The sequence below is a fragment of the Ceratosolen solmsi genome, unplaced genomic scaffold (assembly GCF_000503995.2).
Source record: "Ceratosolen solmsi marchali unplaced genomic scaffold, CerSol_1.0 scaffold61, whole genome shotgun sequence".
NCBI lineage: Eukaryota > Metazoa > Arthropoda > Insecta > Hymenoptera > Agaonidae > Ceratosolen > Ceratosolen solmsi.
Genome location: NW_011948435.1, coordinates 689980 through 704006, shown reverse-complemented (window position 1 = coordinate 704006; position 14027 = coordinate 689980). Strand labels below are relative to the sequence as shown.

Below are 14027 nucleotides of genomic sequence, written 5' to 3'. Positions count from 1 at the left end.
GTTTATTCCTTAAGAATTAATTTTGACGAAGGCGGAGGCGCGTTTGTGTGTGCGGTAGGTCGCGCGGGGGAGGGGGAGGGGTATTGGGATTGGGGCGGGAGGGGGAGGATTGGGGGGTGGGGGACAACGGTCGATAACGCCGTCTGTGCGTTTCTCTCCTCCGCAGAGCTCGGCCCCGTGTGTGCGTGCGTCTGTCTTTGCGCGTGCATTGTGCGTGCGTGCGCGCGGGTGTGTATGAATGGTAGACCGGGGGCCGTGGCGAGGGGTTGGCGTTTGGCAATGGCGAGGGTTAGGGGCGAGTGGGAGGGAGACGATGTCCGCCTAGGCGTGTAGCGCCGGCGCCCATTCGACTGTGCTCTGCGAGCGTCGCGACGCCTCCTTCCTGCACCTGCTCGCGTGGAGAGCCGCCGCTGCCCGGAGCTCCGTGACGCGCGACGGCTCTCTCGCTCTCTACCTTATCTGATGACACGCGTCGGTGATGATTACAGCCGAGCGAGCCTCTGTCTCGGCTTCTTTCTCTCTTCCGGCCGAGCTTGGCTCCTGCGCAACTGAGCCTCGCACTTTTGACTCGGATGGAGAAGCGAGAGATGACGGCGTTTGTGTGTTCGTTCAGTCGGGCACGTGTGCGTGCACCGGAGAGAGAAAGAGTCGATTGTTTTAGATCGATTTTGCTGTCTGTCGGGCCGCCTCGTGGACTGGGTGCTGCTGGAAAGCGGCGAATCCATCTAGGATGATTTGTGAATAAAAATTTTTTATTGGAAGGATATGTTCATTCGCTTTTTCCCTTTTTTTAAACATCTCTTCTAACATTTCATTTTTCCCTCATAACGTGTATTTCGTCATTTTTTTTTACTTCTTCTTTTTTTATTTTTTTATTATTTTTTTTTTTTTTTTGCAACCAAACCGTTTTATTCCTTACAAATATTATCGAATCATTCTTAATTGATGTAATTACTAATGTATCTACTATGTAATACGTACTGTTCCTCAAAAATCCTCGATCTTTAATTGAATTTCTCGTAATGGATATAATGAAATATCAAACTCTCAATTAATTCAATATCAGTTTAATATTTCAGGATGGATATTGTTCTTCGGCCTAATCAAATAATCTATATTCTATATTTTTGAAGATATTAGGAATGCGATCAATTTTTCAAAATTTATTAAATTCTCATTTATTAAAAGGTCTACTATAATCCATATCCTTTATAATTACTTATTCAGGAAACAGTGCAATTACTAAACTATTATTTTATGCGCATTTTGGAAGGTAAATAACAACTTATATAATGCCTCTCGTTAAGACGATAAAACTGAATTTTTGTACAGAATATCAAGAATTGGTTAAATAGATAGATAGATAGATAGATAGAGAGAGAGAGAGAGAGAGAGAGAGAGAGAGAGAGAGAGAGAGTGAAAATATTTTTAAGATTACGTATATACGTGTTTGAACATTAGTAACATAACTAAATCAGCATTTAATATATACATGGTAGCATGTAGAAATAACAGTGCAAAGGGTTTTACTCGTGTTCTACCTTATATTCATAGACGCTAAATACGATATTCAATTTGCGTATTTATGCTACGGAAATTACATGTATTTCATTCTCTCCCTCTCTCTCCCTCTCTGTCTGTCTTTCTCTCTTTTCTTTTCTCTGTATTTATCCGATATTCTCTCGTGCTCATTTGCTCTCTCCAGTTGTCTCGCTCTCTCATACATCCTGCGCTTAGTTATAATTTCGAAATTGCGTAGGTATTCTCTCAGGTGTGCGCGCGTGCGCGCGCACAGATGCATGCACGGGCTCGTGGTGTGAGGGAAGGACTCACACCAGAGGGTTGATTGTGCGATGGGTGCTCTGTGGAATAGATTACACAATTATCTTATAAATGCCGCGCGTACGACCGTTTACGTCGCTCTTTACGAGCGGGATAATAATCCAAGAGTTAGCTTCTTTCTCCCCTCCCACACTCGCATAATACATGTGGATACTTTACTTTATAAAGTTATTATTTATATTTGTCGATTGTTTACGAATTTGGGTTAATCGTTAAATTTGCCTCTTTTTAATTGAATTCATTAATTTCTGTCGTTATGTAAATCTAAGCAATTCGAGAAAATAATATAGCTATTAACCAAAGCAATGGAATTTTTTTATTATTATGATATTGAAATATCATTTAATAAAATTAATTTAATATAGGAACATTCGTTTGCAATACATTTTCAACAATGTAATGCAAGTTAAGTTCTTTTTAAATATTTCAATCAATAGTGACACACTTGAAAAATGTTATCTTAGTTAAATATTACCAGTTCGTAAATCTTTTTAAAAATGTTAATACTACGTAAATATTTAATAATTTTATTTAATATAAGACAGAGCTATCTTTTCGTGTCTTTTTTTTCTTTTTTGTTTTGTCTCTTTATCAAAAATGCAAAATAATGGAGATTGGTTTAATATAAAAGACACGAGCCTTCGATATTTTTAACATTTAAAACGGTGCGGATAAAGTTAGCCTGTAGAAATTATAATGGAATGTTGCTTTGTCTTCGGCTTCATTCTCGAATTATTCACAAGCTGAGTTTTTTCTTCCTCTCTCTCTCTCTCTCTCTCTCTCTCTCTCTCTCTCTATATATATCTATCTATCTATCTCTCTCTCTAATGCTCTGGTAAGGAAAAAGAGGCACACCACACACGCATACAAGGCAAAGCGTCCAATTGACGGAATTATGCAATTATCTGCAGCCAAGCCTTGGTAAAGTAGCTTTGTGGTGGAAACCCATGTTTAGGAAATATTCACGCAGTGAGTCTCTCCTACGCATTAAAATTGGCCTTATCTATGGCAACTAAGAATACATCCTTTCTCCCCACCTCCCACGTTCAGTAGGTGTTCGCTGCCAGGTTGAGAGTAAGAAAATAAACTTTAGGAAATTACAGGCCTCGGGCTAAGTGACCGTTTAGGTTTTGAAGAATGGACGATTAAGTATTTCTGACATTTGTGTATTCCATTATTATGCGAAAATTTAGAGATAATTTATTTTAAAATGGACATCTTGTAATGTAGATATTCAATGATTATAAGAGAAGCGACATAAAAAACAATGAGATTATTTTGTTTCAAAGATTTCGCGAACGTTGATTCAATACTTGCAGATATTTTAAATTCAAATATACGTATACGCGCACTCACGCACACACGTGAATTTTATGTATATATGCATAAAACAGTGAAAATAAGTAAATAAGAGAATCTGATTAGATTAATAAATAAAAATGAATTTTTCTCGTACAATTATAAATTCAAGATCTTTTTAATACATGTAATATTTATCGCGATATTTCAAAAGATGAAAATATATTAAATTTATTGAAAAATTATAAATAATTCTTAAAACTGTGGTAAACAAAAGTAAACGATAATATGTATTAAACAATCACATTCGAACAGACTCATAATTATTAGAATTATAGCCTTTTTTTTTTTAAATAACATTTCTTTTCTGTTTCTCTTATTTTTCATTAAAATTGTTTTCTGTTCAATAAAATATATGTATAACTAAATATCGTATGCATTACACATTGAAATGTGATGAATTAGGAAAAGAGAGTCGATTAGAGAGTCTATAGTTTGTAATAATTAATAATCAGACGAATAAATTGACACTAATTTTAGCGTATTAAGTATATATATATATATATATATATATATATATATATATATATATATATATATATATGAAATTTCTAATATTTAAAATATTTAATGGAATATGTAGTATTTTAATTTTCTATTTAGACATAATATATTTCGCTCATACGTTTACACAATTTTATATAATAGTTTTTTTTAATTATTTTTATATTTTTATTTAATTAATTAATTATATAGATATGGTAATCATATGGTAATAAATATCAAACTATTAAGAGATATTATTTTAAAACAAAGTATTGAATAAAAATTACTATGATAAATAATTTTACAATCAAGTTCTTAATAATATAATAGAATTTTTTAAAAATATTTTAAATAATTTCAAAATATGTGAACTATTTTTTTTACACACCATGAAAAAAATAGCTTGTTTATATTTTTTATTCTTATTTTTAACTCTTATATATTAGATAGCGAAGACATAGTCTATTATTATTACAAATTATATAATGAAAATATTTTATGGAAAAAAATTGGTTATATGTATCGACTTATTATATTAACATAGATTTACCATTTAGAATATTCAAAGTATTTCTCTAATAAAATATCATATATTATTAATACAACATTGGTTTCTTATACAATAGATTTAATATTTATTGATCTTTCTAACGAAGATAATTATATTTAATCAGCTTACTAATTATTTTCTCGAAAAAGCATATTGATATAAAAAATTTATTTTAGTTACAATACTTAATTATTTATATAAATCTATTAACTTAAAAATATTTAACTAAATTTTTATTCAATTTTAATAGAACCTTTTTATTAGTTTCGCTTTTATATTTGTTTAAAAATTAATTATTATGTAAATAGAATTATACAAATTTTATCAAATAATTATTCAAGCTGTGTTATATTAAATATTCTTATTAAATTTTACTATGTGCATACAAACGTACATAAATATATATATATATATATATATATATATATATATATATATATATATGTGTGTGTATGTGTACACGCTAAGTATTATATATACATACATTAAATCACATTAGCATACTATTTTAAATATTATATTCAAAGACTTCAGTATTACTTTTCATAGTAACATTTTTGTTTTTTTTGTTTTTTTTTTTAAACCACTTTCACTCTTTGATTGAGCATTATTTTTATTTTTATTTCTATTAAATTTATTTTTCTGCATCATTTATTCTTATTACTTAAATTATTATATCATATTCTGTTTTGTACATTAAAATAAATAATTATTCTACTATGTTAAATTACATTTTCTTTACATTAGATATCTGATAAGACAACGACAAAAATAAGAACGTCTCAGATACAGAATTAAATACTTTATTTGTTAACATTTTTCAAAAAGATATTTTATAAGATTATCTAATATCCACATATGATATTTTCTATAATATAAATATCAAATGTAAAATTCAATTTATTGATATAATTTTAGCACTCTTGAGTTTAAAAGCTCTTATACGTTATTAACCACACATTTTACACAAAAATCTCATACGAAGTTGCCAAGTGTTTAAGCGAGATCTAACTCATAGAAGTTAAATAAAAACATTATTTTTCATAAAGTATTTATTACGTAAGTGAGTAAAATGTATTTCTGTAAACTTATTGTCTTCGTCTTCTCCATGGCTTTTTCAAATTCATGTAAGTGTTACAACGTCCTATTAAAGGGCGTTTTTTTTTATTAATTTTATAAAATATTATTTTGCACAGTATCCATATAGTCTGTGATTGTATAGGATAAATCAGATTATAAAGACAAAAGTGGCAAAATTCAAATACAAAAATTCTCTAATTTATAAAATTCTCTAATATGTAAAACAAGAAATGAATGGTATAAGCAATACCTTTATATTATTTTAAAAGCTAATAGTTTTATTTTATATTTATAAGTATATCATTAAAATATACTAAACGTCTATAAAGTATAAATATATATTACCAGTATATGCAAAATGCATAGTGCATGCCCTAGAACTTTGAAATGTACCACTAAATTTCTTTATAATTAATAATTTATCATATTTACAATATATAATGCATAAAGTATTTTTATTCTCATGTCAAAAAAAAGATAATTTCTTTTATTATCGTACATTTTTATTATTTTTTTATTATATTATTCGATTATTGGCTTATATATATATATATATATATATATATATATATATTATAAGAATAATGATTCCAACTAATATTAGACGTTAAATCAAATTATTTAATTATGGGAAAGTTTTTTAAATTTATAAAAGACATTTATGTAAATGATTTGAATTTATATTTATAATGATAATTCTTAATTGTAATCAATATTTCCATAATATTTGCAAATTGAAATTTCGCCTTGGCAAAAACAATATTTAGTTAATCTAATCTTTGTTATTATATTAACATTAAACGATAATTTACAGTGAATTTTATGTAGTATTGTATGTATGTTATACATTAAATATATTAGACATTAAAATATATTAGACGTATAGGCTATGGTTTTCACATATCTTTCTACAGTATAAGGAAATATATAAGATATTTAACTAGAATTTTCTATATAAATTTTAGGATTTTAATCTTTATAAAATTTGCATGTCTTTGCATTGAAGGTTTTGCTTTATCACAAAATTTAAAGTTTTCCACGTTAATTATTTCATTAGATCTTATCAATAAATAATTTGATCGATTGATTGTCTATTACAAATCTTGTGATAAGCTCTGTAATGTTAATAGAATAAGGAAAATTTTTAAGTTTTAGTATAAAAATGTTATATTTAATTTATAAATATTGTATGTCTATTGTACATTGGGATGAATATTAAAAAATTTATCAATAAAGATTCTGAGACTGAAGCTCGCAAATCTAATGAAAAATTCTGAAAATATAAACAAAAATTGTAGAAAATTTTCAGATTTTCAATTTACCTACAATTATCTTATACTAGATAAGTTTATTAGTTTAAATACTTTTTTCAAATGGATTATTTGAAAGTGTTATTTGTAGTAGCAATTATAAAATAGAAGATAAAATTAATATTTAATGGTTATATAATAACTTTTTCTTACACTGTGAATCATTAACATACATTATGACAATGGAGAATTACTTCTTAATAGATTATAGATAATACGGTTTAATTTTTTTAATAATATCTCAATGATATGCCAATTGTGAATGTTTGTCGATTAAATATTTATTATATTGAATTTTTTCATTATTTCAATTATATTATGTAAATGTAAACTTATTCATTAATTTGTTGAAACATAGTTACTAATAAGCCACGAAGATGTTTATATATTTTATAAATTAGTAACTGACGTTATTTTACAGTTTATGTTCATTATCCAATTAATTTTCCCTATTAAGATAAGCAAAATAAGAATTAAAATTATTATTTAAATATGTATTATCAAAATTTATCAAAATTTTATCTAAATTTTATATACTTTATGATAGATTATTTTTCAAAATTTTTGACAATTTTAAAATACATAACAAACAATATGAATATCCAAATTGAAGTGCTGGTATAATTTAATTAACATTGTGACATTAAATTTAAAAGTGAAAGATTTATTATTGAAAATTAAATAAAATAAAAGAGTGATCAAATTTTTTGACAATTTAATATTGAAAAACTCGTAAGCTGTAATAAACCTAAATGTAAGAAATATATATAATCTTAGAAAATGTAAAATTGATGAAAAATTTCATTTAAATATTTATTTTACAAAATTGAGATATATTAAAATTAACTTATCGAGTATAAAATAATCATGAAAAAAATAATAATTAATTAAATAAACTATACGTAAAAACATTATTGTTTTCATTGTATGTGAAGAAACCATTTTGTGATAATGGATAAACTTTCGTGGTCAATGAATAAACATAAAATATATTAAATTTAATATTGTTTAGATGCATATTTTAGAATTTTTTTTATTTTAAAAACAATAATTATGTGCTTTATTAAAGGAATGATAAAAATAGTTTTGAGTAACAGGGACGATTGTCCATTTAAGCAAAATTTATTTTAATAATAGAAAGAATTGAAAGGACATGTAATATATCAATATTTTAAATAAATATATAAGGAATTAAAACACGATGACGTATCGCTCAAATTAAATTGCGAATCATTGCTGAATTTTTAGAGGATAAACTATATTCTATATTTGATGAAAAAGAATTAATATTGATGAAATAATTTAACCATTCGCATCAAATTGTCTTGTTTAGCATTATCGTAACAGTTAAATATTTAAATTAACTAATATTTTCAAGTTCATTACTTTTATGATTTTGAATAAGTAATGGATCAACAATGACTATAAGAATTTTATCAATTTTATTCACATACATTTTAAACATGTCAGATTACAATGTAATATTTGTGAATATAATATACGTATATTGTGGCAGTTTGCTAATGTCATTTTTTCAAGAAATGAACAGTTAATTAATGAAACTTTTGTTAGATTATAATTGAAATTGCTCTTACGGTTTTCGGAGTTGATATAAGTTTATGAATGATCGCTATAAGATTTATATATATTATATTATATATTATTATTATATACTGTGTTGAAAATTTTCGTAAATTGTATGATGCTTAAGTAAAAGAAAAAATTGATAATACTTTGTATGAAATAAAAGCTGTGATAGAATTCATAAAATTTTATATAAATTTAGTATTTTTAGTAGAAGTTGTTGGTTTCTCTCTCTCTCTCTCTCTCTCTCTCTCTCTCTCTCCCTTTTTCATAGATTCAGATTTATTTATTTCGTTCGAATAAAAGACTAATAATAATAATAAAAATAATAATAATAACAATAATAAATAAAAAAAAAGGTATTTCTGAGAAGTTGTATGAAAAAATATTTTTTAAATACTCTTGATCGTAAGTAGATTATTATGTACGTGTGTAGGCGTGATTGTGATTGTATCTCGCGTGATTATTGTGACACGCGCTTAAATGATCGGATGAGTCTAAGCGAATCGTCAAATATTCCGGCTATCTAATTGTATTCTAGAATACCTCTAAAAATAGCATAAGTACTTAATGTTACATAAGTAAATATCGCTTTAGTTATGCGTTATTCAACACGCAGTGAGACATCGAATAATCGGAGGTGAAGTCGCTGTTCACGGTGATATACCCTATATAGTGTCCTTGCAATGGCATCTTCCTTCGAATTCTTTGAATGTCCAAAGTATACACGTTTGCGGCGGCAGCATTATCAGCAAATACTGGATTTTGACGGCGGGACATTGCTTAGAACTTCCATCGAACATCAATCAAATCGCTATATTGACGATTATAGCAGGGAAGATAAATCTTGAAGAACACGAGCACTCTGAGCAGCGAATCTTTGCTCAATCAACATTCAAACACTATGGTTACGAAGAAAATGTGTGAGTAATTCTGCCATGAGATTCATCGTCTTTGTTTTTTTTTCTTCTTTTCTTTCTTTCTTTTTTTTTCCTTTCCATTTTTCTTTTTTCTTTTTTCTTTTTTCTTTTTTCTTTTTTCTTTTTTCTTTTTTTCGTTGTTCTATATAAAAAGCACAATTTTTCTGTGTTGATAATACATGGGCTTGTATTGTTGACTATAATTATTGAATATACACACGCTCGTAGGTAAGAAAAGGGTACATTGTGAAATAATTTATTTTATAATATTTCTATCTTACATTTTGATTTGAAATAAAAATGTAGCGGCTAATTTGCGGATAATAACGGCTTTTACGGAAAAATATTCGATAAAAGTCATGGGAGCATTCACTTGGCCTTGAATGAAACTTGGAACTATCCGTTATCCCGGCGGATGTTATCTTCCGAAATGAGTTGCAGTCGAAATATCCGCATAACTTATCGAATCACCGCCGAATCGTTTCACACCATCGTGTAAAATTGGATACTTATACTAAAATTCCATATACGTAGATATTGATCAATCGTGATATCAAACAAAGCCTAAATAAATAATAATTAATTTATATTTTACGTGCAATTATTGTGTTTAACTATGTTATATAACGACACTTAACATTTCTTTTCCTTAGACAATGGACGATAAAGGTATCTCATAGTTTAACTATTGGATAAATTTATGAGTTGCCTTTACGTTTTATCTCGTTTGCATTCACCAATATTTTTCTGGCTATGTAACCGTTCTCTCGATTATTCTTGTAATTACTATTTACAGGAATTACTATTGCCGCAGGAAAATATTTGTTCCCGTTGTTTTCAAGTCGGACGAGCAAAGTTTAGGTCTCACTATTTGACAAGTTACTTTTTACAATATCTTTAATGCAATATCTTTAATATAATTATTTTACATAATTTGTAATAGTTTGTAAAAATAATAACGATAACAATAATGAAAGTGTCAATAATGAAATGAAATGTGCAAATTCGTAGAAAGCAGCGCGTCAATAGTAGTTACGCGTGCATTTAGGGAGAACGACATAGGCTTTAGGCAAAGAAATAGCTTTGCACCGATATAAACGTTTCTCTCTCTCTCTCTCTCTCTCTCTCTCTCTTCATTCTCCTTCCCTCCCTCCCTCCTTCACTCATAAAATTTCCAATGTTCCAGTAACACCGGCACCAATGATATCGCCCTGATAAAATTGTCCAAGTCATTGAAATGGACCGAATGGGTCGCGCCGATCGAACTTCCCCAAAGTGGCAGCGAACCTACGGGAAGCGGCATCCTTTCCGGCTGGGGCGCCACTACATTAATCAACGACACTTATAATACATCGGTGCTCTTGCACTCTAAAAGTTTGCCCATCATCGAGCGCAGCGTGTGCAATGCCGCGGTCGAGGCCGTCGCCCTTGAGGATGAGATAGAGCTGAAGGACACTGTCTTCGAGACGGATATCTGCACGGGGCCGTTAACGGGCGGCTTCTCTCTTTGCGACGTAAGGGCGGCTTTGCAGGCCTGGTAATGCCTTAGGGGAGGCTTTGTGTAGGAAATTGCCGGAGCCTCAGTGCGCGTGAAATTTCCTTCGTACGAGGGGTGGGGTGCGGGGTGCGGGGTGCGGGGTGCGTGGTGCGTGGTGCGGGGTGCGGGGTGGGGGGGGGGGGGGGGGGGGGGGGGGGGGGGGGGGGGGGGGGGGGGGGGGGGGGGGGGGGGGGGGCGGTGACGGCGACGACGACGTTATACGCCATATACGCGACAACGAGTTGCTTACCTGGTGGCGGTGATGGTGGTTGAGCGAAATTGGGTGACGAGTTTTAATGATCTCGCAGCTCCTCTTAGTTGATTGACAAACATGTACGTGAATATATCAAGATTGCGCGAAAACGGGAATTCCAATGTCGCTGATGATTTATTGGTCGAATGATCTAATAAAACTAAGCCCCGTCGCATATTATATTAATAATGCGAATTTTGTTTATTTTAGGGCGACTCGGGCGGTCCTCTGACTTCGGTGGATAGTAGGGGCAAGTTGGTGTTGATTGGAGTCGCGACATGGGCAATGTTACCTTGTGGACGACGGGGAGCACCATCGGTGTACGTGCGCGTCTCCTTATTCATCGACTGGATTCGCACAACCATCTCTGACAATACATTTTTTCGTTATGGCACATTTTAAGTGCAGCTTTATGCAGAGTTACCAGATTTATTAATGCATTGTAAGTAAACGAGTGAGCATCAGTTTTGTCATTACTCAAATTGCCCGCAGAACGATCAATATTTATTTGCAAGGGAGACGAAGGTAGGGGGAGAAGGAGGTTAAACATACGATTTAAGCGAGCGCCGAGTTTATTCGTATTGGCTTTCAGCTTACAATTTCTTGAATAAACAATATATTTACATTGCGCGTATAGGAATCAACACAATCAGAATTATGTATTTGAGCAATTATATATAATTTTGTAGCCGTATGTAGGAATAATCGAATTTACTTACTCAAATTTTATTTAACAAGTTATTTGCGTCAATTATAAGTGTCGACGAATTGTAAAATTATAAAATACGTACTCTTACGTTTGCGCAGCGAGCCGTCGATTTTGTCGAATTATTATATTAATTAAGTACATGCCGAATGCACCTATTTGTAAATGAGCACTGCGATCGTCTATGAAAAAAATTGAAGAAATCATTTCTCTATATCGAAGTCTATACAATTTATACAATAAACTTAACTTCGATTTGTTTCTATATTGTCAATGATCGTTATCTAATAAATTATTCAGTACGTTATATCATCGATATAATGGTATATTTGGAAAAAAAAGAGGATAGATTAACAATATTTACAAATAAAGTGAACAAGTAAAAATAAGCAAAAAACAACATATTTCTCAGAGACGAGAGTTCAATTTCAAAATGGCTAATTTTTAATATGATAAGTTGAAAATGATTCTTTGATGTGTAATTGCATGGATCGCGTGTAAGTACGTGTGAGACACCTAACACGTTTTCAGACGCTTTTCTAACGGATTATATTGTAAAACAACCGTTCTTATGAGATTTTACGCAATAATGAAATTTATTTTACAGAAATATTTTATGATTACAGGAACTATATGTAGACGAGGAGAGTTTAATACTTCGAGCAATAGACGATAGTCCGATGATGGGATTTAAAAGATGCGATTTTTTCAATTGATCGGAAGGTATTGTCGAAGTACTTTCATCGCTCATCGCAACTTTTCATCATTGCAACATCGCAACGAGGACAAAGAAGCGTTGAATTAAAAACCTGTAAACCGCGGCGTTATCTTAATTTTTAAAATGCCATCGCTTAAAGCGTATCGATAAAGTGGTCGGAAAATATTTCGCAGGTTCTGCATTTTTACGCGGTCGGCATCGCCGGATCCATCGCGCATCATTTTTTCTTCTTTTTCTTTTTTCCCCTGCGTCGAACAACATCCTGGTCATAATCCAATTTACCCGGCAAATCGGTCGGCGGCATCTGGATCCCAGGTCCCTGCTTCGATCCCTGCTCGCCCTCCCCTTTGGCCCTCTCATGCCACGCCGCGTCACGACGAGCCGCTCCGAGCCCCCCCCCAACCCCCCCCCCCCCCAGCCCACCCGCACAACCGCCCGTCCCGTCCAACCATCTCCCGCTCGCCAATCTAATCCCTCCCACATCCTCACGCACCGTCCTTCGTCCTTCTGCCTTTGCTTGGCTGCAGTCCACGCTAATGCAGGGCCATTGTACGCAGGAGCCCTGTACTCGTGGTCCGGTAGGTGCCAGAAGGAGGATTCGCCCCGTTCACCGATCCACACGACCAAGGGCCCATCGTGCGTCAAATCGGAATTCGCCTCTCCAATCGTAATAGGATCTCCTGCATTATTAACGAGCCTCTCTTACTCTCTGCGACCCCACCCCCACTCCATCCATCGAGCTTTGGCCTGAATTGCCAGTACGTGTACGGCGGCGCACATTAACTCGTGGAACGATGTAACCTCGTCGGGTGAGGACGGTGGGACGCGCGCATTCCGACTGCCCAGGAGCCAGTCGTGTCGATACTCGGGGCAGCATCGACGACGCTACCCAGGAAGATACTTCTATGCTTGGAGTTCCGATGCAATTGGCGTTGCTTTGAGTCTCCGCGAGCACTGGGGCTGAAACTTCCCGAGGCTCCCCCCCCCAACCCCCTCGATCTGGATTTTCACGAATATTTTGTCAGGCCGGCAACTCGCCGTTTGAACTGTCCATTTTCCCAAGGATTAACAGGGGCTCCGGGGCGACTCGGTCACTGAAATTCGGTAGATCCTGACTTTATGGATACTCGTCGATCGCATTGAAAACCACAAACAAGCATTCTCATAATAAAATTTTCAATTGTATCGAATGATAAACAACACGCTTTCGACAATTTAGTTCGTATACTTAATTTTTCAATGAACGAACTTTTTACTTTGATAGTTTAATGACCTTAGATTATAAAATCGAATTATAATATACTTTATATAATGCATCGATATTTTATTTATGCGCAATTAATATTTAAAAAAGTAAATTATAATATCGTGGATAAATTTCTTGTTATTCGATTATATTGCAATCAATTTCAATTCTTGAAAATCCATATAATCTTCCAAATATGGAAAGACATATAAATGAAGCCAAGTGTAGTTCTTATAAATCATGAAAATTCCAAAGTTGAGAAACTTTTTTTGAGTGTACGAAAACAATCTAAAGTTCGATTTAAATATGCTTAAAATAAAATGTTCTTTATTTTGAAGTTTATTCTTGTTCTTGACAAGAAACTTGCGTAATGATAGACAGATAATTTGAAAAAAGTTTGTAAAGTTATAAATATGAAAAGTTATCACCGAAATCT

General features: G+C 32.0%; 1 protein-coding gene across 1 annotated transcript; it reads left to right on the top strand.

The window, feature by feature from the left end:
• Window positions 1-5277: 5277 nt before the first annotated feature.
• LOC105364889 (trypsin-1-like) lies at window positions 5278-11760 on the top strand. The gene is made up of 4 exons (XM_011502919.1): window positions 5278-5364; window positions 8831-9134; window positions 10318-10645; window positions 11132-11760. Exons 1-4 carry the CDS (start codon window positions 5310-5312, stop codon window positions 11321-11323), a joined length of 879 nt encoding a protein of 292 aa, XP_011501221.1. The 5' UTR covers window positions 5278-5309; the 3' UTR covers window positions 11324-11760.
• The last annotated feature ends 2267 nt before the right edge of the window (window positions 11761-14027 follow it).

Bases quoted from the DNA above. Each gene is read 5' to 3' on its own strand.
- LOC105364889 (XM_011502919.1), top strand. From the start codon at position 5,310: ATGTATTTCTGTAAACTTATTGTCTTCGTCTTCTCCATGGCTTTTTCA. The intron at 9,135-10,317 runs GTGAGTAATTCT...CCAATGTTCCAG, and splicing joins TATGGTTACGAAGAAAATGT to TAACACCGGCACCAATGATA. The intron at 10,646-11,131 runs GTAAGGGCGGCT...TGTTTATTTTAG, and splicing joins GCGGCTTCTCTCTTTGCGAC to GGCGACTCGGGCGGTCCTCT.